This window comes from Alosa sapidissima, chromosome 2 (genome assembly GCF_018492685.1).
Source record: "Alosa sapidissima isolate fAloSap1 chromosome 2, fAloSap1.pri, whole genome shotgun sequence".
Classification (NCBI taxonomy): Eukaryota; Metazoa; Chordata; class Actinopteri; order Clupeiformes; family Clupeidae; genus Alosa; species Alosa sapidissima.
Window position 1 is genome coordinate 27,201,425 of NC_055958.1, and position 25,676 is coordinate 27,227,100.

At 46.9% G+C, this 25,676-nt stretch overlaps 2 protein-coding genes across 8 annotated transcripts in view; one reads left to right on the plus strand and one right to left on the minus strand.

Moving 5' to 3' along the window:
* The first annotated feature begins 9,728 nt into the window (after positions 1-9,728).
* acp6 (acid phosphatase 6, lysophosphatidic) lies at positions 9,729-16,074 on the plus strand. Its single transcript, XM_042069169.1, has 11 exons — positions 9,729-9,879; positions 10,253-10,550; positions 10,714-10,842; positions 11,287-11,417; positions 11,622-11,701; positions 11,894-11,981; positions 12,311-12,443; positions 13,043-13,143; positions 13,303-13,395; positions 14,255-14,420; positions 14,749-16,074. The coding sequence occupies exons 2-11, from the start codon at positions 10,350-10,352 to the stop codon at positions 14,884-14,886; spliced, it is 1,260 nt and encodes a 419-aa protein (XP_041925103.1). The 5' UTR covers positions 9,729-9,879; positions 10,253-10,349; the 3' UTR covers positions 14,887-16,074.
* Positions 16,075-17,084: 1,010 nt separating this feature from the next.
* Positions 17,085-25,676, minus strand: part of LOC121689366 (B-cell CLL/lymphoma 9 protein-like) — a 31,881-nt gene continuing 23,289 nt past the window's right edge. For 6 of the 7 annotated variants that reach the window (XM_042069111.1, XM_042069137.1, XM_042069128.1 and 3 more), the window contains 7 exons: positions 24,579-24,901; positions 23,869-23,976; positions 23,515-23,695; positions 22,727-22,823; positions 19,939-22,192; positions 19,350-19,628; positions 17,085-19,234 (listed from right to left, as the gene is read on the minus strand). In XM_042069111.1, coding sequence (XP_041925045.1) covers positions 18,090-19,234; positions 19,350-19,628; positions 19,939-22,192; positions 22,727-22,823; positions 23,515-23,695; positions 23,869-23,976; positions 24,579-24,901 — 4,387 coding nt within the window. In that variant the 3' untranslated portion in view covers positions 17,085-18,089. The remainder of the gene's footprint in view (positions 19,235-19,349; positions 19,629-19,938; positions 22,193-22,726; positions 22,824-23,514; positions 23,696-23,868; positions 23,977-24,578; positions 24,902-25,676) is intronic. The other variant, XM_042069155.1, reaches the window with a different exon arrangement.

Below are 25,676 nucleotides of genomic sequence, written 5' to 3' on the forward strand. Positions count from 1 at the left end.
CGCACACACAGGCTCAACCTCCCCACCAATTTGTAGCCTCTGACATCACATTGTTTGCGGGGCTTGCCGAGTGTGCTGCTTCGTTAGCTTGGCCTGTAATGAGGGCCCTAATTGAGCTGTCCAACAGACCACCTGTCGGCCTACTGCCTCATTAGCATACTAATGGACTGACATTGTGCCGCTGTGACAGCCTGGCCCAGAGAACGAGGGAGACAGAGAGGGGAGGGAGGAAGAGAGGAGGAGGGGAGGAGGAGGGGAGGAGGAGGAGGGGTGGAAGGGCTGTCTGGAAAGAGAGAGTGCGGCATGTTAGGAGGAGGAGTGGTGAGAAGGGGATGTCAGAGAGGGAGAAAGAGAGAGAGAGAGAGAGAGAGAGAGGGTAATGGATAGTTTGTTGGCGAAGCATTTAGGCAGCTTTAAACTTTGTGCTATGTGTGGTCATAAGCAGGTGAGAATGTTACTGTTTTAATGTATTGCAGTATTATTAATTATATGTTTAATACACTATGATACCATCATGGGTTACACTTTACGGTAAGGGTACAGGAATTATCATGAATTCATGCATGAATTAATTCATGATTTATGCATACTTCATTCCTTTACCTTATGAATCATCAGGAATTGACACAAATGACAGACTATGAACTCATGTGAATTCCTGATGATTCATGAGATATTAAGGAATGAAGTAATACATAAATCATTAATTAATTAATGCATGAATTCATGATAATTCATATACCCTTACCATAAAGTGTTACCCAATAATGAATTTATGATTATATTATTTATTAAGTAATTAAGTATTAAGTTACAAAATCACTTACAGTTACTTACGGTTTCCCTCACAAAATATCTGATATGTTATCTGATTCTAAAATTTGAGAGAAACTAGAAGAGCAAACATTTAGTGAGGAGAGGAAATCACTTTCGTATATGGTCTGGGCCTGATTCCTGATTCCTCTAAGGCTCATCCAGCCACTACCTCCAATCTCTCCACCCTCCCGTACGACCACTGACAGAGAAAAGGAGAGGGGGAGAGAGAGGAGTTAGAGTGGGGGTACATGTGAAGGAAGAGGGGGAGAGAGAGGAGTTAGAGTGGGGGTACATGTGAAGGAGAGGGGGAGAGAGAGGAGTTAGAGTGGGGGTACATGTGAAGGAGAGGGGGAGAGAGAGGAGTTAGAGTGGGGGTACATGTGAAGGAGAGGGGGAGAGAGAGGAGAGGAGTTAGAGTGGGGGTACATGTGAAGGAGAGGGGGAGAGAGAGGAGAGGAGTTAGAGTGGGGGTACATGTGAAGGAGAGGGGGAGAGAGAGGAGAGGAGTTAGAGTGGGGGTACATGTGAAGGAGAGGGGGAGAGAGAAGTAAAAAGAAAACGCAGAGAAAAATAACTCGACAAATGTGTGTGTGTGTGTGTGTGTGGGGGGGGGGGGGGGGGTACAGTTTACGTTTGCTGCCATAGAAATACTGGATTCAAGTCTGAGTGAGGGAGACACTGATGAGAGGAAGAGAGGGATAAGCAAATGAAAAGAAAAGAAAAGGGTGGAAAGAAGGATCAATGGCTATGACCAGGGGAGAGAGAATATGAAGGAGGTGGTAAGATAGAGAGAGAGAAGGGAGGAAGTGGGAATGTGAGTGAGGAGGAGAGGGAGAGAGAGTGAGTGTGAAAAAGAAAAGGAGAGGCAGGGGAAATGGGAGGCCAATGACACAGACCAAGGTTACTAACACCACAAACCCCTCACCACTAGCCTCTGATAGACACAGTGCACCAGATGGCTTTCACACACACACACACACACACACACACACACACACAGGCAGACTTATGTACGTACACACATACGTGCCGGCGTGTGTGCGCACACGCGCACACGCGCACACACACACACACACACACACACACACACACACACACACACACACACATATACATACACATATACCCACACACACACACACACACACACACAGCCTCCACAGGTGAACTGGGATCACATGGAGGACGGAGGGGAGCTCTCTGGCCCTGACAGTCACACCTTGACCCCTCACCCCGACCCTCAGCCTCTCTGTCCCCAACAGATGGACGCCTGTCTCCGTCGCCCAACACCGACCAACGCCCCCCTCCACTCCCCTCCACCACCCCCTGACCTCAGATGGAGCTCGGCCAGACTGACCACTCAGCCCAGGATCATTACATGGGGAGAAGGAGGCCAGGGCTCCAACCCATGGCCCTGAGATGCCTCCGAGACGTTAGCACTCGGCCCTGGTCGCTCACCAGGCCAATCAGCCCACCACGGCCACACCGGCGAGGCAGGTCGGAGCAGTGTGGGGCTGACCAACTGTCTTTGCTTGGGTGGAGGTGGTGTCATAGGTTCCTGGAGGGGTCAGCTCAATGATATCCACATTGGTCATCTAATCTGCATCGTTGCCTATCTGAGCAGGCCTGGCAGAGTTGGGTGAACAACGAGGCAATATAAAACACTACTTACTGACTTACTTATATAAAGCAACTTACATACGTCAATTCTTACAACGGCCATTTTCCCCGGAGCAACTTGGGGTTAAGTGCCTTGATCAAGGGCACAGCAGTGACAGCTAGGAATTGACCCCACAAATTTTCCAGCTAGGCCAGTTCCTTAGTCACGATGCTACTACCATCCCTATTTTTCACCACCCCAAATGTTTCAAATGACAGAGCTGAGATTTTTGTATTTCTGCATTCATCTTTCCCTTTGGTTTGTTTGAACTGAATCGTGTGTGTGGTTGTGTGTGTGTGTGTGTGTGTGTGTGTGTGTGTGTCTCTGTCTGTCTGTCTGTCGTTGTGTGTGTGTGTGTGTTTGTCTGTCTGTGTGTGTCTGTCTGTCTGTCTGTCTATGTGTTGTGTGTGTGTGTGCGTGTGTGTGTGCGTGTGTGTGTGTGTGTGTGTGTGTGTGTGTGTGTGCATGAGCACGCGCTGATGTTTGACATGCACTAATGTGACAGGGGAAAGCTGGCGTAGTCCGCCTCACATACAATGGAGCAAAGGCACCACACTGGGCCAGTGAGTTTGCTCGTTCTCAGTCTCTTTCTCTAAGACGAGAGGAGCTCACTGAAATGGACTCTATAAAGCACATTTAAAGCTAGTTAAAAGCTCTACAATGTACAAGTCAATTCAACCTGTAACTTATATATTTTCACATAAGCAAACTGACACTTGTGGGAACCATTGATGGTTTGGTCATGTGACAAAAGCACAGCAAAAGATGATTGGTGCATTCATTTACATATACAGTATGTTTCCAAAAAACATAATTTATTTGGGATGCACTCAAAAAAGTACAAAACTATTTTTTTTTTTTACGTTTTATTTCATTTATGACACCATGATAGACAGACATGTTTCAATACTCTTGTTGCCCTCCATGTCATAACAACTAATGTTGTCAACTGGATCACTAAACTGGATGGTATAACTGCACCAGCTAAATAGAAAATTATATCCCTGAGTGCAGGTTTACTCCAATTAAAATGAAATACACACATATCCTTTGAATAAGCGTATCTGAAGAGCTGTATATGTGCAGGTGCCCCTCCCCCCCCCCCCCCCCCTTCCACTCTCTCCTTCTTTCTCATGTTAGCCTGACGCACCTGCAGAGATGATCCTGGGGTTGGGTGAATACATCTCTTCTCCTCCCCTAATCACCCCTAACCTAGCATTTTGCTTGTGTGTGTGTATACTGAAGGATACACATGCCACACATGTAAATGCATCCCCCCTTGCCACCCATTCACAAGGCCCAGGCAGAAAAAGGCCAAGAAAGGCATCAGAAAGGAGCCCAAAAAGAAACGTCCAGAGAAAAGAGAGGGGTGCCAGTGAAAGAGGGAGAAGGAGGAGGCAATTCAGCCTGAAAAGGTGTCCATGGGGACGAAGCTGGGGGGCAAAGTCACGGCATAGCCGAGCCGCACCGCGCATTCAGCCCCTCGGCGCTCGCGTTGAATACCCAGTCACCGCCACACAACCATATGCTAATGAACGTGGCTTTTTTACGCATCAAATTCACCAGTCACTTTCCTCGACTGGCTCTTCTTTTCTTCCCCACCATCCCCTCTTTCTTTCTTTCTTTCTCTCCTTTCCTTATACGCATTCTTTCTTTGGCTGTGTTCTTTCTCCAACAAGGCTAATTACTGTGAGTCTTTCTCTTTGATAGGGGCTGTCTGGTGTGAATTAAAGCCCATATTGTGGGCTGGTGGCCCACCCTCCCCAGCACCCACCGCCTGTTGCTCTGGTCCACCTTGTTCACGTATTGGCCCCGGGGTCTCTGTGTGGAGCACTTGTCAGCAGCATGCATATGTAGATTGGAGGCTCCATTTTAGGAGGCCCTGTGTTCCTCCTCCTCCTCTCCCCATTTGATTTTCCCTGACCCCTGACTGGGCACCGTCGCCCCCCCACCCCCCAAACACTGGGACTGGACTGGAAGATGCTGGGACACCATGCTGTGGGCAACAAGGCAGGCCACTGCAGGGAGGGGCGGTGTGTGTGTGTGTGGTGTGTGTGTTGGCAAGGAGGAGGTCTGTCAGGGGTCAGTGCAGGGGTACACACCGGCAGACAGGACGCACGCTTCCTGGGCCGGTACCCCCGCTGCCCGCCCTCCATTCAGAGGTTAGAATGGCGAAGCCTAACCTACTGACCAGCTGCCACCTGATCTAAGAGAGGCAAGAAAAACCTAAGAATGGGATGGAGGGTCGATGAAACTCTGTGTGTGTGTGTGTGTGTGTGTGTGTGTGTGTGTGTGTGTGTGTGTGTGCGCGTGTGTGTGTGTGTGCGCATGCGTGCGTGAGTGATCTGCCACCGGGAATGTGTCCAAGGCATGACAAATTGAAGATTCACACTGACAATGACACCATTTAAACACCTTCTAATGAAACTCCTGATTGGTAGATTGCTAGATACAAATGACCATGATATGAACTCAATCCTGAACACTTTCTGTAACACTACATATTAGAAGCCTGTTTTATTTATTTTTCTTTTAAGAAACTGAACCGGCAAAGCATTTCAAGGATTCAAACTGAAAATGATCTGAATGAGTTACTGTGTGTGCCTCTGATTCTAATGTAGAGTGCTGGTCAAAGCAGTTGGACCAGGCCTAAGGCAGCTGTGTCTTTCAGAGTGCTGGTCACAGGGAGGAGATCCCTTAGTTCACCAGGGAACCAGCAACTGTTGGGGTACTTAACACTGTGGACGAATCTGAATGGGAATTAAAAAACAGGCAAAAAAACAGCCCTGGTGACAGCTGGTAATCCAGATCCACACACGTAACTGTATTCTCCCACACAAGTGGTATGAGTAGGAATTAGGGTAATGTTCCCAACCTCGCTCTCACAAAGTTTCCCTTTCGGCGTCTTCAACTTGTCTCCTTCTATCTGCCTTCCATCGAAGACTGAACTAATGTGAAAGCAGATCACAGTTTGTGTGTGTGTGTGTGTTTAATGCTTGTATGTGCCTCTGTGTATGTGTGTTTGTGTGTTGGAGGTTACTAACAGTCACATCATCTTCCCTAGCAAACAGCCATCATCACTCAGTCCTCTTTCTCTCTCTCTCTCTCTCTCTCTCTCTCTGTTTCTCTCTCCCTCTCCCTCTCTCTCTCTCTCCCGACTGCTCTTGACCTGCTGCGGTGGGCCTGCCTAATCCTCTGATCAGCATGCCTGGGAGCTCGCCACCACCACTGGCCCGCCAGCACCTCAGATTGTGTGGGCCACTCGTGCTAATACACTGGGGCCTCTGCCCATTGTGGGGTGGCGGGGGGGGGGCACACCCACCCAGCCAACTCAATTCAGCCCGGGCCAGAGAGAATTACAGATACAAGGAGTGCGGCCCTGGAGAGAGTGACAGAAAGAAAAAATGAGAGAGTTAGAGAGAGAGAGAGAGAGAGAGAGAGAGAGAAAGAAATTGAATGAGTTTTTTTTTTTGGAGGGGGAATTTTCAGTGGTGTTGAAGCAATGGAACACTCGCATTAACCAGATGAGAACAGCAATGATGAACATGAGAATGAGGGTGAGAAAGAGATAAATAGCAAAGGACTGAGAACCCAGGAGAAATGCAGTGGAGGTGGAGTCATCAAAATGACAGTCACAAATGAGTTCACTGTGAGAAAAATGAATGAAGAATTGAAGTGAAGAAGAAATGAAGAACAAGAGAGAATAGAAAGTAATCACAGAGAGAGAGGTGAAAGAGAAGAGAAGAAAGTTATGTACCATATTATGTAGGATAAGAGTTGGTTCAACCTTTTTCTTCCATACTGAGGGGCTGGCATTCCAGGTTACACCAGGAACCGCTTGCTGCTCTTCAGGTGGAACAGAGAGCGGGTGCTGGGATAGGAAGATGCGAGGTCAGAGGAGGAGGTGGGGCCACTAGCACACAGACACTTCTCACTCATCGTCAAGCCAAGAAGCAAAGGCAGTGGTAGCCCCCAAAAATCCCTGCATTTTGTCCGAACAAATTGGCTGGACCCAAGGTCTTGTTTACCTACCCCCCCCCCCCCCACAACCATCCGCTCAGTACAGACAGGCGCATGGGAACTGAATAAATTGATTTGAAGAGGGGCCTCCACAAATACCTCCAGCAAATGCCTGGGACTCATAATATCATATCATAACATGATTAATAGGACAAGAAAAAGGGCAAATGCTACTAATGCTTTTAGGGAAGAAAAAAATTATACTGATAGATAGATAGATAGATAGATAGATAGATAGATAGATAGATAGATAGATATAAGTATAAGTATAAACATATAACCAAACTCCACCGTACAATAGGAACAGTAGAAGATAAGCAAAACTAAATACTAAATATACTATATAAATTAAATTAAAAAAAAATCCACTGTGTGCTTGAGGGTGATCAAGCATGAGACGCTTCAGTAACAGGGCCGGGACTTGCCTGTAGTTCTGTGTGCATGGTAAGGTGCTCAAGAGAGTGAGTGTCATGGTGAAGGTGCAAAAAGTAGTCCAACAGTAGTCCAACAGTGCAAGAATAATAATGTTAAATAAGAGGACTGTCACCACACATACACACACACACAAATGTCTAGTTCAATGTGTCAATCAAATGTCTCTAACTCATCTGTGTGTGTGTGTGTGTGTGTGTGTGTGTGTGTGTGTGTGTGTGGGTCAATGTCAATTTTATTTATATAGCACATTTACAGACGGCTTAGCCGCACCAAAGTGCTTCACAGTAAAGTGCAATAAATAAATACAGGAAGGCACAAAAACAAAAGGGCTACAGTTAAAATAAATTAAGAAATGCAGAAAAAGGAACATTTAAAACTAAACACTGGGGCATAAAGGGAGACACTAGCCAAAGGCAAGTAAAAAGAGGTGTGTCTTTAAAAGGGACTTAAAAACATTCAGAGACTGAGCTGAACGGATGTGGAGGGCAAGGCAGTTCCAGAGTCTAGGTACTGCCACTGAAAAGGCTCTGTCCCCCCTAGTTTTCAGCCTGGCCCTGGGTTCTTCCAGCTGCAGTTGGTCTGCTGACCGTAGAGCTCTGGGAGGGGAATGGTGGTGGAGAAGATCAGACAGGTAGGTGGGGGCCAGCCCATGGAGAGATTTGTACACAGACAAGAGGAGTTTGAAATTGATGCGGTAGCGGATGGGGAGCCAGTGGAGTGAAGCCAGAACTGGGCTGATATGTTCACGGTGCAGGTGAGGAGTTGGGCGGCTGAGTTCTGAACCATGAGAGGTGTGTGTGTGTGTGTGCGCGCGCACATGTGTGGGCAGACTGGTATGTGGATAGGTTTGTGATCTATACAGAAGTGTGACTGCGGGTGAGCAGGTGGAATCCTTGTTCTCTTTGAGGTGGAGGTACTGTTGCATGGCACCATATGAAGACCGATGGTCAAAACTATGACTAATCCTGTTACCCGGGATACGCCTCTTCCCTCACCAAGACATGCCCTCAACCCTTCACTACTTTCCCAGAGAGAGAGAGAGAGAGAGAGAGAGTGAGTTGATGGAATGGTGCTTTGAGAAGTCAACTACTACCCCCTGCTGGACACTTTATAATCAAGAACTCTACACTATAGGCTACATCTGCTTTCTCATTTTTTCAAAACTCCACAAAAGGCAAAATGCCTCATATCTGCAAAATGAAACACTGAAAATGAAACATTCAGAATATTATGAACACGTCTCATAAGCAAGCATTTGCCTTAACACTTTAATCATAACATTACATGTTTGAATATATGATGTACATACTGTTGCTCTAAACATAAAGCTATTCTGTCTTTCAGGAGCTTCTATGTATATTTCTATACAAGACTGAAAGTAATCTGCAGAGAGAAGTTGAAATATACACAATAAACATGAAAGCAATATTGAAACTAAACATGTTTATTTTTTCCCCAATTCTGTGCTGCTGTGAATAGTGTTGTACAGCACACAAGGGAAAAAAAACAAAGCAAAATACAACCAACCACATAAACCACACCAAGCATTTTGAAAAAGCTGATTTTTCCAAAGAAATAAATGGTGTGTGTGTGTGTGTGTGTGTGTGTGTGTGTGTGTGTGTGTGTGTGTGTGTGTGTGTGTGTGTGTGTGTGTGTGTGTGCGCGTGCGTGCATGTGTGTGTGTGTGTGAGTGTACATAGGAGTGAGGAATGAGCATGAGGCCCTGGTGAATAAGTGTGGTGGCATTTTTAGTGGTTTTAGTGGTTGTGTTTGAAAAATGAGTTACTTACTGAACGATTTGTGTGTGTTAGGTATGAATTGTATGTGGTATTTTACAAAAAAGTGTTTTATGAAATTGAAAACTGAGTCAAAAACTGAGAATGAGTTTGTTTTGTATGGAGTTGTGGTGTTTGAGTGACAGGTTTCAGAAATTCCAGAATGTGATATGTAAAGGTTTTGTGTGTAAGTTGAAAAGAACTGTAATATTTAATGATGATAAAGATGATGATGAAAGATTGTTGCTCTTTGTTTGTACTATGTTAAAATAAAAAGTCATACAATTGTTTCTGTTTTTAGGTTTTAAGTAGTTAGACATAAGTTCAATTAAATCAAATTAAGTCAATTAAAGTCAAATAAAGCACACATTTGCAATGTTGGGTAGTAAGGAATGACATGAAATGAATCTTTTATTTGCAGTAACTTGCTGGCATATTACAGAGAAATTTGCTATAGCAGCAAAAAAGGCAGCAAAAAGTGTCAGCAGGTATCAAATTAAGAGCATAGACATGTAGGCTACGACGACAACAACAACAACGACAACAACAGGGTTTCCACCACTGCACAGAGATATTCCACGTTATAAAGAATTTCATGACTATAAAAAATTCCATGACTGAAAATGCATGTCAGTAAAACCGTTGTAATGCCTTGTGTCGTCTATTGGGGTGTTGCTGATTGTACAATCTCATTAACTAATAGGCCTACCGCATATTTGTATGATTCAAGTTAACAAAATCCTGCTCTTTCAAAAAAAAAAATCCAAGTGTCAGAACTTATTTTTTATTAGGGATTCTTTGCCGTTCATATTTTTTATTAGAGATTCCTTGCAGTTCATATGCAGGAATACTGAATTTTGGATATGAAAAAAATAATGTTCTGCGCCAAATTTCTAATTTTACGGTAGAAGTTTAGGTAAAGGATATGACGTCAGGAGAATGAGTTTAAGTTCTGGTTATTTTTCTGGGAATGTAGTTTAAATACGTTTATTCTGCATTAGGCAGGTATCAAGTAAGACTACATTCTCCAGAATGTACTGCTCGATGTTTTCTGAACAACCGGAGTGTGTGGAATGAGCGCAGTGGGTCTGTCAATGTAATAGACATGCCCATGAGTTTACCGGAGGGATGAATTTTATTTAAAACAAACCTAATTATTGATGCAACATACCAGTGAGTCCTTAATGTTGAGTAATGAGTGACGGAGCTACATTAAGTCCCGTTTTCCCTGTCGTCAATATGTGTTATTGTGTTAACCTACATTAAGGTATCCTATAGTAGCCATAAGTTTAGCTAGCTTTCTGGTGAAACGTTAACTGTTACACGCGTTCAGTGAACCAATGGCTCAACTCACTTATATCATACCATTTAGTTATGTGAATTCTACATGTAGAAAGTTAGGTTACATAACTTTAGAGGCTTCCATTATAACCTGTATCACATATAAGCTTACTGGATGCGTGTCAGTATTAGGCTACGTCGTCATTTCCTCCACTTGAGTGTTTTTATGGAGCATACCTTTTTTAATGCTGCCATTCATTCACAGGACCCTGGCTCAATCTCACAGCGCCTGTTTGAAAAGGCTACGCCTCCCATTTCAGTAGCCTACTTGTTCCCAACCTGAGGAAAGACGCATTTTAGCAATGAGGACTGTCTGGGCTCGAGTAGTTGGCCTTGGGTCGGTGGCGCTCGGTTCGTTGTTCTGGTCCCAGAACAAGCCCGAAGCCACTTCAGAGTGCCAAGCTAAGAATGTGGACCCCTCGCAGTTGGAGCTCAAACTAGTCCAAGTCCTGTTCCGACATGGCGCCAGAACACCGCTGAAATCTATCCCTGACGTTTTAGAGGTGAGCATCGCAATGATTTTCTCCTAGTGGAATGTTGATGCATAGACTGATTCCCTGTGTCAATGTCCGGACCAATCCATGATCATGACGAAAACCGAAACAAGCAATCTGTTCCCCTGTGGTACTGCACTCACTGTGATGATGATGTATGGTGCTACCATAGGTGCAATGGATGCCTAACTTGCTGGATGTTCCCCCTCACACCCGAATCAACTACGTGGTGACAGACCTTCAAGGAGGACCAAGACCTCCAGCACCTGTGGAGGACAGCTACAGAGCCAATACACTGAGCGTGAGTGTGGGATGTGTATTATTTTACGTGTGCCAGGGCATACTCTGGATATTGCTGTATGGCTATGACTGCTGATGCTGTTGATTTAAAGCTGATATGTGTGCTTTTACTGGTGCTTCTTCTGTTCACATGCACATCAGGGATAAGGATTACGTAAGAGATCAGATGAGGATTTTTTTTTATACGGACAGAAATAGAGGCTGAACAGGCTTGCCCTCTTGCAATATTGCACCACCACCCAGTCAGCGCTGCCATAAAACTACATCTCAGTTTTTATTACCGTACATTTCTAACTTTGCTTCCAAAATAATATAACAAAGTGCAGTTTCTGTGTAATGTTTCAGCGTAATCAGTTTCAGCCCATTATATGTTCTATCAAGCCTCTATGCGTCCTATGGAAAGTCATTGTGTCTGTCTCTGTCTGTGTGCATTGTGTGAACTCAGGGTGGAACTTACCCGGGTCAGCTGACCACAATTGGCATGCAGCAACTGTATGAGCTGGGCAAAAGGCTGAGGATGAGATATATACAGGAAGTGCCCTTCCTAACCCCCACCTTCAGTCCTGCCGAAGTCTAGTGAGTACACTGCACGTGGTGTTAAGATGCTACATTTATCAGACTCATTAAAACATTACCCATCTCATGTAAGACAGACAGTGATGTGTCAGTGTCAGTAAGCTGATTAGCTTGCTGTTTTGGTTGAAATATAAAGCACACACCCCTGTCCTGGTAAATAGTCTTTGTGTCCACCGCATTTCTGTGTGTGTATTCTTTTTACAGTGTGCGCTCCACCAACATTGTTCGGACCATTGAGTCAGCCAAGTGCTTGGTGGCAGGTCTGTTCCAACAGAAGCAGGCAGGTAAGGGCACTGTGTGTGTGGGTGTGTGAAAAGCTACAATCTATGTCAAACAAGATTGAAGATAATTGAATTCACCCACCTTCATATCACCATCATATTCCCCTGCCTTCATATAATTTACTGTCACCCTTCATTTCCTTAAAAGGGTGTCTTTGGGACACCTTCAACCACTCTTACTCATTTGACTTGCAGATATTGTTCCAATATTAACGACGGAGGCGGAGCAGGAGATCCTGTACCCAAACTACCATGGCTGCAAGCTGCTGAGACTGCTGAGCGGGTGGGTGTGTGAGCAAGGACATGGGGCTGCCTCACAGATGGTCACTTATGGCTCATGTGAAATGCCCACTCGGGAATGTTCCATGTTCGGGAAACATTCTACTCTTGAATGTTCCATACCATCTGATCTGTGTCAGCAAGGCTTGACACACACGGTCCTCTCTCTGCCTATAACCAAATAATCTGATAAGACCCAATTGAGTGATTGAGTGAGGACAGGGAAGTCATTTGCTGATGTTCTACCGTAGAGGCAGGCCAGATAAGGTGATGGGTGTACTCTGAATGTGATTGTCTTGTCTCTGTGTGTGTGTGTGTGTGTGTGACCTATAGTCACCGCTGGGCAGAATCGTCCACACTGCCAGCCATCGCAGACGACCTGCGCAAAATCCAAAGTGAGCTTGGAATCCCCTCCCATCAACAGGTTGACTTCATCCTCATCAGAGATGACATGGTGGCTCGTGAGGTGATTTGCCCATATATCACACAACATAGCACCGCATAGGCACCAGTCCTATCACACATGTTTAATGTTGTATTAAAGGTGCTATAAGCGATGCAGGGTAACGGCACTTCTGTTGACGTAAACAGAGAGCTAGATCGCTACTCCCTCCCCCTCCCTCTCGTGCAATTGAAACTCTCCCAAACACGCATCTCGTCTGATTTGCTGGAAAAGTTTGTTGTTTTTATGGGCAAGGTTGGCCCAAGTTGTTTTGTGGCCGTTTTTGGAGCCTAAGCTGTCCACAGAGACATGAGGTGATGTTAGCTGTATGTGACAAAAATGCTTTAGCTTAGAAACTGCGTTACATCGCTTATAGCACCTTTAATTAACAGTAGATTACTGTATCATCATAGCAGTAGCAGTCCACTTCCTGTATTTCCACTATCCTGTATTAGTCAGTTACTCACATTAAGTAATTTCTTCAGTTAATCATTTTAAGTCATACCATTGATCATAGTGTTCTCTATCCAATTAGACGATGACAGACAAGATGTGTCTAAATCTATCTGTTTAAGTGTATCAGATGATCTGAGCTTTTAAATAATTTGTGTGTATGTGTATAGACACATGGCCTGGCCTGCCCATCTGAGTTGGCCAGTTGGAAGACTATAGTAGAGCGCAGAGCCGTAGACATGATCTACCACATCTATGAACCAAGCAAGAGGTGAGCTACATCAACTCAGGGCTTCTGAAAGGGGAAAGATACAGTGTGATTAAACTGAAAAAGCATATACAATACAGTTTTTAAATCAACACAGGTAAAACATATAGATACCTCCAGTGATATTGTGTACTTCTCTGCCTGGTTGGTTTATAATGGTAGGGAGAACCTGCAGCTCTGCGTGGGACCACTGCTGGACACTGTGTTGACCAAAATGGACGAGAAAGCCAAGGGTATATCCCCTGAGCCCAACAGGTGAGCCTCCTCTCACCTCTCTTCTCCTCGCTGTGCTGCGCTAATTATTCTGGTCCTACTAAAATAGACAAGCTCACAGTGGCCCTGAATTTAGTTGTTTAGGTTTGAAACAGGAACACTGCTGAGACGCTCGTGTGCCTGTGCATGTGCTTGTGAGTGTATGCATTCACTGTAGGCTACTGTAGTCCTCATTAACAACCCTACCAGTGCGAAATACTTCAATACCAGGCTTTTGTTTTAGGGCTGTGAGAATATGAGAGGAGGGATCTGAAAACAAACACTGTTCTTAAGCGCCCATGGGTGCAGTCAAAGTTATCTCTGAAGGATCAAGTGTAATGAGGAAAACCAAACCTTTTTCTCACTGCTGAGAGCTTTGCCACAGTCCACGATAATAATCCGGTGTTGCCTGACAACAGTTGATCATCGCCTATTGGTTGAGTGCAGTGGCTCATTTGACCAATCAGCCTTCAAAATGTGTCTTTTATTGAGCCATTCCACCAGGTAGAGGGGCAGACTTGAGGCTGCCCAGACGAGCACTACCATGCCACAAGTGACATGCATGCCCCAGGCATCACCACAAGGTGGCAGAAATTCTCATTTTCATTTTCCCCCACCTCCATTGCCTGTCTAATTACCCCTAGAGAGGATGTAACATGTTAATGAGAAATGACCTTGCAGGGTTGTTTTTCAATTGGAGTTTGGATTCAAAGAAGATTCATGGGACGATCAACAGTAACTGCATTCAAGGAGAAAGTCGACATGAGACTTATTCCTTACTCTGAAGTGAAGTGAATGGATTGAAACACTGAATTTATAGATTTGTGTATTGGTGTGTGTGTGTGTGTGTGTGTGGTGACAGGAAGCTTTTCCTGTATTCTGTTCATGACACCACGCTGATGCCATGTCTGATGGCCCTCGGAATCTTTGACATGAAATGGCCGCCTTACGCTGCCGACATCACCCTGGAGCTGCTTGAACATCGCACCACCAAAGAGTCCTTCGTCAAGGTGTCCTACCTGGGCCAGGTAACTGAAACCCCATAGCCATGCCACCCCAGGGCTTAACAAGAGGCATCAGGTTGTTTTTAATGGAACAATTCAGTGGACATGACTAGCTTCAAATTAGTCATTGGAAGATCCCATTTGGCATGTTCTTTATTGAAAGTACACAATAGTGACTGGAGAGTGAACTTGAAATATAAAACCCCTAACTGTCTGTTTATTTGCTGGGTAATAGTGATATGAATGCACTTTTATCAGAGTTCCTTCTTTTGTAGCTGTTGCACATAACATTAGCGTTAGTCACGGTCCTCATGGCTGGTGTTGGTTAACTCCCCCTCTCTTGACCCCCCAGGACCAGCGGATCCCAGGCTGCAGTGGGGTGATCTGCCCACTGTCCGAGTTCCAGCAGGCCTTGGCCGCTTACACGCTGCCCCTCGATCGCTACAAGCAGCTCTGCGACAATACGGAGCGGGTACCCTCTCAATCCTGATCACCACATCGCTCCCTCTCTCTCTGCTGTCCTTTGTCTCGATCCTCAGTTCTTTATCAGGGTTTACTTTACACACTTTAGTTTCTTTTGTTTTTTTTTACCTGAAAAGCACTCTCTCTTTGAGATCCAACTTCGTCTTAACATTATGCATTGATATTATCCCCCCTCTCATCCTCCTTTACTTTGTTATACATGTGACCAGTACAGGCTTCATCCAGTTTTGGACCAAAACAAAAAGCACTATTTTGGCCATTTCTGGACAGTCACTTGGATCGGCGTGGCCAAAATGCACCCCCTACCGCCATCTGCTAACACTGTGGCATTAAGGAGTCTCACTAACTCAATTAGCTTCTGAATCTGGAAGAAGAAAAGCAGTCGATCATGCATATCCATCTCAAACTGCTCTTTCTGTTTGCATAATGTATAGAACACAAATCATGACGTGCAACTCATTCTACCCACTAGAGGCAACTGAAGCACCAATGCCACGCACATGCTTATACACTGGTCCATTTGGGCTTGGCATTCATATTAAGACTTAATCCACTGCAATACTCTTGAATGTTCCACTGCACTAGAGTTGACAGGGTGAGTCACAGAAACTGCCGCAGCAGCCAGTAGCAATAGTACACCAGTACACATTTAATGGTGATTTCCACTCCAGTGATGAAGGATAAATATCCTTAAAAACGTATGCAGTATGCAGCTGAATGGACTACCTAACTTACCTCAGCACTTGTGAACCACTGCTTTTGTTAAAAGTAAGTCTTTGGTGGAGCTTTTACATATTTACTTATTGAATACAGGCAAAACTGAAATGCCATGTAGTGTAGCATTTCAGTCAACAAAAAAAAAATGGTTTGGCTTTCGTTACTTTCCATTTTCGACCATCATACTACAGGCATTTTCCTGGAATGTGTGTGCCGTTTGTTTTTTTGTCTGCTAAAGACAGTGTGAGCTATTGCAAACAAGCATGATTTACAAATAAGTCCCTTTTCATAGGGAGTATTTTACTTGAGTTATTGTATGAGTGTGAAATATATATGTTTGTGATGACATGGTTGCCTTCATTTTAGATAGCATGTGAACCCACATTATCTTTAAGAGTGTATGTTTGTCTCCTTAGGAGATAGTTTTTGAGTTTGAATCATCAGTTATGCAACGGACAAATAAACCAACAAAAACTTATGGTTTGCATTTCTCTTCTTGCTGAAAGAAAACACACCGAAAAACATCCATATCACTGTTCTTGGATCTCTTCCCAAAACATTTTCAAAGAAACTATAAAGCTTGGCTGTCAAACTAGCCTACAACACCACAACCAGTGTATCTTTGCTCATGATCTGAGGGGTTTCTTTCTCTTTGACTGAATAGGAACAGTAGAAGACAGCTGTCTATCAATAAACCAGATGCTCTCTGGGCATGTCCAAAGTTCTGAGATCAGCAAAAAATAAACAGTTCACCCTTGAAAACGTTAGCCATCCCCATCTACCAATTATTTTATGTGTGTAAAGGACATTGATGGGAGGAGTTGAATGTCCATGATGGCCAAGTGTGATGGAAGCTTGCATGGTGTACTAATGTTTCACACAGGCCCCTTTCGCCAGTTCCAGGAGATGATCATTTTAAGTGTCTACTGGCCCTGTGTTGTGGTGATGCAATCTGTGTGGCATTGACTTGAAAAACAAACCACAAATTGGCATTAAATAAATTCAATTGACCATAGAAATGTACTGTCCTTGATATAAACTGAAACCCTTCTTCCTTGTGAAACTGGGCTCACAAACACACTGTGTGCATTTGCCAACACAGCCATAACAAATTCAACAAATCTGAGGTGCTTTGTAAATACATACCACTCCGAGGCTGGCAAATGTGGTGAAATTACATCAGTTAAAAGACCCCCTTTAATTTATGGACACGTGGCCAAGTTGTTAAGCCACTCCAGAGACTGGTTTGGATCTTGCCTCATTAATGTAAAAGCCAGACACTGTTCAGTATCCACTTCAGTGGGCCAAGAAGTACTAAATCTGCTTCACCAAATAGCCAGCTTTTTTTGTTGCCCATAAGAAACACTAAGCTGTCATTAATGCTCTTCCTATAATCCTATAGTTCTTTACAGTCTCACCAACCATTTAGTAGCTTAATCGCTTGCTTCTGCCTCCACCTGCACCCAATGAATAAAAACGCTGCGTACCTTTATGGTTAATCCATGTTTGTGCTTTTTTTTAATAATACTATTATCTGTATGAGGTCATAGGTCGATTTCTTATACACTGAAGATACAAAGGAAATAAAAAAACACAACAATAATACAAATAAAATTAAAATGGCCTGAGCCAACCCCAGGTAAACATATGGAGTGCCCAGGCCTGGCGATAAGCTCAGGACCTCCCTCTTATGTCACCGTGGAGCCCAGGACCTGGAGGAAGAGTCTCTGGTGAAATCCCTTAAACATGAGGACGGCACACACCCACACGCACGCACACACACATGCACTCACACACAAAGCAACAAATGCCATCTCCGATCAGCGAGATGTAAACAAAAAATGCTGACAAAATGAAGTTCCTTTCAAGTCTTGATTGGTGGTGTCTTGGTTGGTATTTTTCTTACGTATTCAACCTTTACGATAAAAAAAATCCTTGTAAGGAGAGCTTGTTTTGTTTTTTTTCTGTTTTTTTTGTTTGTTTGTTGTTTTTTACTTATTATTTGAAAAAGTTTCATCTTCAATCTCTACCTCCTGATTCTTTATTTGATGACTTAAATTCTTGTCAGTTTTTTACGCCAAAGTTAATGTTCCAAGTCCGGACAAAACATTTTACAAAAACCTAAGCAGTTTTGCGCTAGTGAACGCTAGTCCTGTACATTCTGAAGTTTCCATGAACAAAAAGTAATAAAGACAAACAACAACCAAAAAAGAAAGAAAAAAAACTATTTTGCTTCCTGTATTCTCTCATGGCACTGATGGCAAACTTAGCCATCACTATGAGCACACAAAACGGTCACTTCCACGTCCAAGAATCAATGCTCTGCCCCACTTCTCATGGCAGCAGTTGCATTGTGGGTACCTCCATTTTCACTGTGCTGATTCCACTGTGACAGCCAAACGGATGTTTAATTGTGGTGGATTTTTATTTTAAACACCCCAACTGTTCATATTCTCCCCCTAAGCACTGTTCAGTTAGTTAGGCCAGGTCTGGTCAGAACATCCCTGGACCAGGGTTGAAGCCCATGCCCATATCTGACCCCATGCCTCGGGGCCGCATCTGTGGAGACATCATCATAGTCTGCTGGGGGCCGCCCATGCCATGTAAAGACATCATCATGTTCGGGGACCCCACGGGGCCTGGGTGGCTGTACATGGGCCCCCTCTCTTTCCCTGGCATCATCCCCGGCCCTCCCATCATCCCCGGCTGCCCGGGCATTCCCGGTTGTCCTGGCGACATCATGCGATGCTGAGGTCCCATCATGCCCTGATTCATGAAGCCGGGCGGCCGCATAGGGTTGTGTCCAGGGTTGCCCATGCCCATGTCCTGGGGCCCCATGTGACCGGGACCCGGTGGGCCACCCATGCCCTGCATCGGGAGACCCATCCTGGGGTTACCCTCGCCCATCATCCCTTGCATCTGCTGGAAGACCTGAGGGCCAGAGGGGTGCGGAGCTTTACCGGGACCTTCCCCACCTCCACCACCCCCACGAGGGAAGTAGGACAGAGTCTGGCTGGGTTTTTCCGAGGGGATGATGCGGGACAGGTCGAACTCTGGGATGCCAGTGGCCCCAGGACGGATGACTTCATGCAGGTCAGCGTCGTTGAACACCCCAGGCATGCCGCCGAAGTTCTCAGGTCCTCCGTGTGGGTTTGGCTTACACATCCCTGGGTCACCCCCGGGACCATGAGGCATGTTCCCACCCATCCGGCCCATAGGTCCACCACCGGGCCCCTCACCTTGGAAGCCCATGCCATGGGGGAAGGGCCCCTGAGGCCCAGGGCCGTTATGTGAAAAAGGGCCCTGGTGAGGTGGTGACTGCCCAGGCGGGAAACCCTGCCCTCGCTGTGGGAAGCCCATCCTCCCTTGTACCATCTGGTTGTTGACCATGCCAGGTTCAGGGCCTCCAGGCTGCATCATCATCCCATGAGGCATCATGCCGCCGGGACCCATGCCACCAGGGTGGGGGCCCATGTTGGGACCCATGGGGTTTGGTGAGGGCATTTGGTTGGGCATGCCGTGGGAGAGGGGCTGGGAGCCCATAGTGTTCATACCCATGGGGCTGAGAGCAGGCATGTGGCCGGCAGAACTGGGTACCATCATGCGTGGGTGTCCTTGGTGGTGGTTTGGACCCATTCCTGTAGGAGGCAACAAAGAAATGGAACAATTAAACTTGACTTATCAAAAACTTGTTTGTGTGCATGGTTGGATTAAGTGATGTCTCAGTAATGCGTTATGAATTTGTGAGTGCACCTGGCATGTGGTTGAGTGAAGGCAGGTTGGGCGACCGGGCAGGTGGTGAATCATCATCAGAGCTGGCCACAGTCTTAATGGCGTCGTGGTAGAGCGGGGTGGAGCTGGGCATGGCAAACTTGGACATGCGTGACATCATGATGGACAGAGGATTCTGGGGGAGTGTTGGCTCTGGGGGAATGCCGTAGGGACTGTTGGACGGAAGACTTCCTGGAAGGGACATCCCACCCGGGCCACTCGCTGTTGAGCTGGGAGGAGCTGAAGACGGGCCATTCCCACCTGCATAAGGAGAAAACAGGACATGGCATCACATGGTCTTGTTAAATCTTAAATAGGTGCTGTAAATCAAAGCATACGTGATTGATACTGATAAAATGAATATAACCCCTGTGTAGACAGAGATGATTGGCATACATCTACATACATACAACTCTACATTTGTTTTGTGAAATACATTAACTATTAACTGGTGCTAAAATTGAAAGAGATTGCTGTTATACAGCCTGAAAGACTAGTAAGGTGTGCTGTGTGTGCTTAATCTAACCAACATTTGATTGATCTGCCTTAATGTGACTAAAGATGCTAGTACCTTGGTCTACATTGCTCATCATGTTGGGCGAGGTCATACTCAGGGGAGGCTTGTTGTTCTGGGGGATCCCTGGGCTCTGCATGGGAGGTTTCGGTGAGGACGTCCACCCTGGAGATGGGACTGGAAGCGAAGGAGACTTCATATGAACAGGAGACGCCCCTGCAGACCCCATCATGGTGGGAGACTTGATGGATGCTGCTGCCGCTACAGCCGAAGCCGATGGTCCTGAGAGTATACCGGCCAGCTGGGAAGGGGTCTGCGGTGATTTGAGTGCTCCCGACGGAGAGCCAAGCATGGGAGAATGGACTTGCCTCATGGTGGGGGACTTTAGGGGGTTGACCCCTGGGGAGTGTACCCCTTGTCCGGCCTGGATGCTGAGCTCAGCAGGCTTGCGCCCCATACCCCTCTGGTTGGGCATAGAGTTGGGTCCAGTACCTTGGCCCTGGTTAGGGGGCTGATTTTGCGGATGTGGAGGCATGTGGCTCAAACGGCCATGGTTGTTTCCACCGTTGGGGCCGGAGTTGGATCGCTGGTCAGGGCCAAAGGGCATTTCTCCACCCCTTGGACCTCGCATATTGCCAGGGCCCTGAGGCTGCTGACCTGGGTAGTGCCGGTTTGGACCCATGTTGAAGTCACCGGGCTGGTCAGGAAAAGGATGCCCTTGAAGCATCTTTTGCTGGGGACCCATGTTTTCAGGTGGTGGGCCTCCTCTCCCCATCTTCATCATCTCCTCGGGGCTCATACTCATGCCTGCCTCCCTCATCTTGGCCCCCATCATAGCTGCATTTGGGCCACCACCCATGACCCCAGGACCCATGCCGAATTCAGGGCCTGGACCCATCTCCCGCCCCAACCCCTTCATGTACTCCATTCTTGAGGCTGGGCTCATGGGTCCAGGGTCACCGGGCATCCGTGGGAACATGCCTCCCTGGCCGTTTGTGGGGTCCATTCCAGGTCTGGGATGTCCCATCATCCTGTCCATCATCATTCCTGGTGGCATTCCCATTCCAGGTTTCTCCCCCATTCCCTGCTGAAACATGGCTTCCTGCACTGCCTGTGGGTTTGGGAACCTCTCGACCCTGCCCCCTGGTCCCCCAGGGCCTCCAAACATGCCCTGTCCGGGTGGGAAACCTCGACCATCTCCCATTTTGGGCATATCATCAGGCCAGTTCATGCCTGGCCGAGGCATGGGGTTTGGCCCTCCCTCCATGTCTGGGTTCATCATGCCAGGGAAGCCGGGCATCCGCTGCATGTGGGGTGGCATTCCACGAGGCCCCATGCCCATCTGATCGGGAAACGGCTCAGGCCCGCCAGGGCCCCACACTTCCCCGGGATTCATCTGATAGGGCGGAGGAGGGGCACGCATCATGGCACCGCGTGGGCCATGAAGAATCATGGGGTCCCCCATGGATCTGTGCATCTGCTCCTGCTTGCGTTTCTTCTCCTCATAGAACTCTTGCTGCAGCTTCAGCCACGCAAGCTGCTCTGGGGTCAAGTGATCCCCTTGTTCTCCCCCTGGACCGCCAGGGTGGGAGTTCATTGGTCCTCCAGGCGGCATGGGCCCCATGTCATCTGGAGAGAAGGGCATGTCGCGGGGACCTGGCGGCCCAAATGGGGGTCCATCTGGACGACCTCCTGGTCCACCAGGTTTTCCCAGGCTCTGCGACTGAGCCATCATGGCCTGTAGAGGCCCCTGCTCTGGCTTTTTGGGTCCCCCTTCCATCATTCCAGGATGATTTGGGGGTTGGGGGCCCACCGGTGGGGTGTTCTGTCCCATGACTGCCATATCTTTGTCATCGGGAAATAGCATGCGCTGGATGTCTCGAAGGGTCTGCAAAGAGCGTTCGCGATGCTCCAGTTGCTCCTGAGACAGGCCCTCCGAGCTCGAGTTCTCTCCCATGCCGGGCATTATGTCCTGGGGCAGAAGCTTCTGGTCTCCCCCTTTAGAACCATCAACCGGAGGGAACCCTGGCTGGGCACCTGGAGAGCATGGGGTCTGGCTGCCAGGCGTTCGGTCGTGAGGTGTGGGATTACGAGGGCTGCTGCTTGGTAGGCTCTTGTTGTCCATGCCTGTTGATGGAGCTCCATCTTGGGAGAGGCCAGCGGACTTTGGCCCCTGGCCTACTGAAGACTGGGACTGCTGGAAGGACTGCTGTGAAGGTTTGGTGCCGGGTGGCAGGTTCTGGTCTTGGGGCCCGACTCCTGATCCTTGTGGGGGCTTCCCTTCATTCCGGAGGGGTCCCGTCTGATTATTCTAGATTTAAAAAAGACAAAGAACGGCAGGTATAAAAAAACAAAGGCTGATAAAAATGAAGAGGAAGGAGTCTCGTAAGACAGAAGACAGGGTAGCATTGTGATTGCAATTAGCAATGCAGCATGAATGCCTGTGCATTACAACTCTCAGCAAGGCTGATCAGAGCGCAGTGTGCGGTAATTAGCCTCGTTAGCTTTCAGACTCATTAAGACTAAACACACCACAGGGGAGAGAGGACTACTTAACAAACACATTCTGCAACATTCAAAACTGATGAACAGTCAGTGTGTGTGTGTTAGTGTGCACACATTTGCATTTCTCTACACATCATTAAAGTATGTAACTATATAAAAACACCCACTGGTAGAGCACCAGTTTCAACAAACTGGCCACATGTAGGGTTTTGTTTTGTTCTTAACAGCTCGGAAATCACTATTCTAAACTTCAGCTAACAAGAAACTTGGAAGACAGTAGCACAAAATGTCCCCATGCAAACCCTAAATTTGTAAACACATTAAATGGTTGTCATCATACCACAAGTAGGTGGGTCTTCTCTCCCTTGTTGGAGATGTTCTTCATGTGGAAGGCAATGATGCTCTCAGCATGTCCTGTCACTACAGCGTCAGCAGCCCTGCAGAGAGCAAGACACACATACATACACACAATATTAGATATGTCTGTGTGGGGAGAGGGGCTGAGGACAGATATCCAAAGGAAATGCCAAAGCTTGGAGAATAAACAAACAATTCCAGCCTACATACAAGAGGAAGCTTGGCAAAATTATCCAATACAGAGTGAATAGGAGAATACAGATGATGGACATATAAAGAAAAGTGAACATCACAAATAACTGTCCAGCCCTCTTTCACACATTATTCCAACCATCTCAGCTTATAAATATCCATGTGCTTTTTCCCCCAACTGTGCATTTACACATAATTGTTCATTTCTGCTTGCCTACTTCCACCGTGTGAACTTTGATTAAGCAGCCTAGAACTCTGTGAGGACCAGTCACCATGGCAACAGATGATGAACTCTGCCCCCTAACCTCACCCAAGTTCTGTACAGATGGCCAGAGGGATGGATTAATGAAGAGAACAGAGTGGGAAGAAAGAGTGATAGAGAGAGACCAGATAGAGATAGATAGATAGATAGATAGATAGATAGATAGATAGATAGATAGTTAGAGATGGATACTTTATTGATCCCCAAGGGGAAATTCAAGAAGGAGTGAAATTCATGAAGGAGGGAGATGAGGTAGAGTGTAAAGTGTGCATTAAAGGTTTATGGTGTACGTATGCTTTAAAAACAAAAACCCTTACTTGTTAGCCATCTCTGTTGTGAAAACATACACCACTTTGGGTTTGTGGGTGCTGCTGGGGTCGTTGGTAGCGCTCTGGCCTCCCATTGCATTGTGGGAAGGCGTAGAGGAGCGACTCAGGGCGGGATTGGAGGCTGGGTGGGAGCTGGGATCCTGGGGCTTCAGATCCCCAGAGGAGCAGTCTAGGAGACAGACAGAGGAGAAGATAGGAGTTGTGCAAATTATTAGGCGCCAGAAAGGTCACACTTCAAAGCTCTCTTACACACACAGCTAAAAGTTGATCAGAGCGACAAACGGCATAACCTCTGTGTCCTTGTGTCTGAGTGTGTGTCATGGGTGTGTGTGTTAGACTCACTATAGAATCCCTGCTCGTCCTCGTCACTCTCTCCCCCTGAGCACCAGTCTGCTCCGCTGTAGGGCTGCCGTCTCTCCGACACACACACGCGCTTTACCCGGCTCCCCTCTGCACACACACACACGCACAAGAACACAAGGTCAGTGTGTGGGAGTGTGCTCGTGTAGACACGCAAAATAACTGCAGGGTTGCTGTCTTTCCAGCGCTCATACACTTAACTTTACACAACACCAACTGTGTGTGTGTCTGGCTGTCTCTGTCTGAAGATACATAGAGGACATGGAAAAAACACACAGTTCCTTGAGTATGTGCATGTGAGTGTATGTGTGTGAGTGAGTGAGAGAGTAAAGGCCACCCCTCTTCATTAGATATAAATTCGGTGATTTCATCATTAGTCTTCTGCTTTCTGCTACCCTTCCTAGCCTGTGGGCTTCACACACCAAGACACACGCAGACTAGCACGCACACACACACACACACACACACACGCACGCACAGCCAGTCATAGTACCACAGACGCCCACTGCAATATAATCATCTTCTATTAGTAAACTGCCTCCAGGGAGGTAAGACTCGCTGCCTCATCAATTAAGTCATTAAATACCCCGGTGTGAGGCGCAGCTTACTACCAGCGCAGACAAAATGGCAGCAGCCAGCCAGCCAGCCAGCCGTGGTGGTGGTGGTGGTGGTGGTGATGATGGTAGACCTACCTCTGGGCTCGCTGTCGTTGTTGGGTGTAGCGGAGTCACGCTGCTCGAACGACTCCAGCGACGTGCTCCGTTCCCGCTTTAACTTCACCTTGGAGCCGGCGTTGAGGCCCTGGCCGTTTTTCAGCCCGGGTCCGCCGCCTGGCGTCCCCTTGGGCCCGTGGCAACCACCCAGCGTTTTAGAGTCACATGGGGAGGGTTGTGATTGGCTCGCAGCGCCGCCTTGCTTTCCCTGATTGGGCAGTTTGGAGTCCATCTGCGCAGCACTGGAAGGAGACATGACAGGGGGCGAACGGACCATCACCTCCTGCTTGGACTTGGGACTGCTGAGAGAGAGGGGGGGGGGGCAGTGAGGTCACTGTGGCTCCACATCTATCGGTAGCAAAGTGCATGAACATAAGCAATATTGGCATTGAGCATTGGCCATTGGCATTGAGTCCAGTCACGTGTGCTTGTTTCACTGTTCTCCAAAAATAAAGATGTGATGAAATGAAATGAAATGAGAGAATGAGCGCGAGAGAGAGAGAGAAAAAGAATGTGAGAATTAGTTACAAAACAAAATGAACACAACTAGAAAAAAATAAATATCAAGCTGAAGAAAGCTAGAGAACGCCAAACCAGTTATGATACTGATAACACACATTATGCACACACACACACACAGCGTACACATAAACCAAATAATTTCATCACGACGAGTGGGAGCACAATGAAAACAGCATGGAGCCTGGATCGTTACTGCAAACAATCAGAGAGTAAATTAAAATGGGGAAAAAAAGCCAATGGTGTACTTCAGCGCGTGCGCGCACCAATTTAAGTTTGTCGTCTGTGCTCTTTCGAGGGACTGCCTCGCAGGGCTCTACCAGAGGGCTTGATCTCACAGCTGGTCGCACAAGCTGATGTTTTTGCTCCTTTGTTCCTCTGTGAGTGGGAACAGGCCAAAGCCTGGGGCTAGAGTAGCTCTGAGCCCAGGGAAGAGGGCCCCAGTGAGGGGAGGGGAGGGGGGGGGGGGGGGGGCTCAGCTGGAAATCAGGCCACAGAGTCACCTCAGGAGGCCTCTAAAATCTGGCCAACAGTTAGCCCAAGGCACGTGCACACACA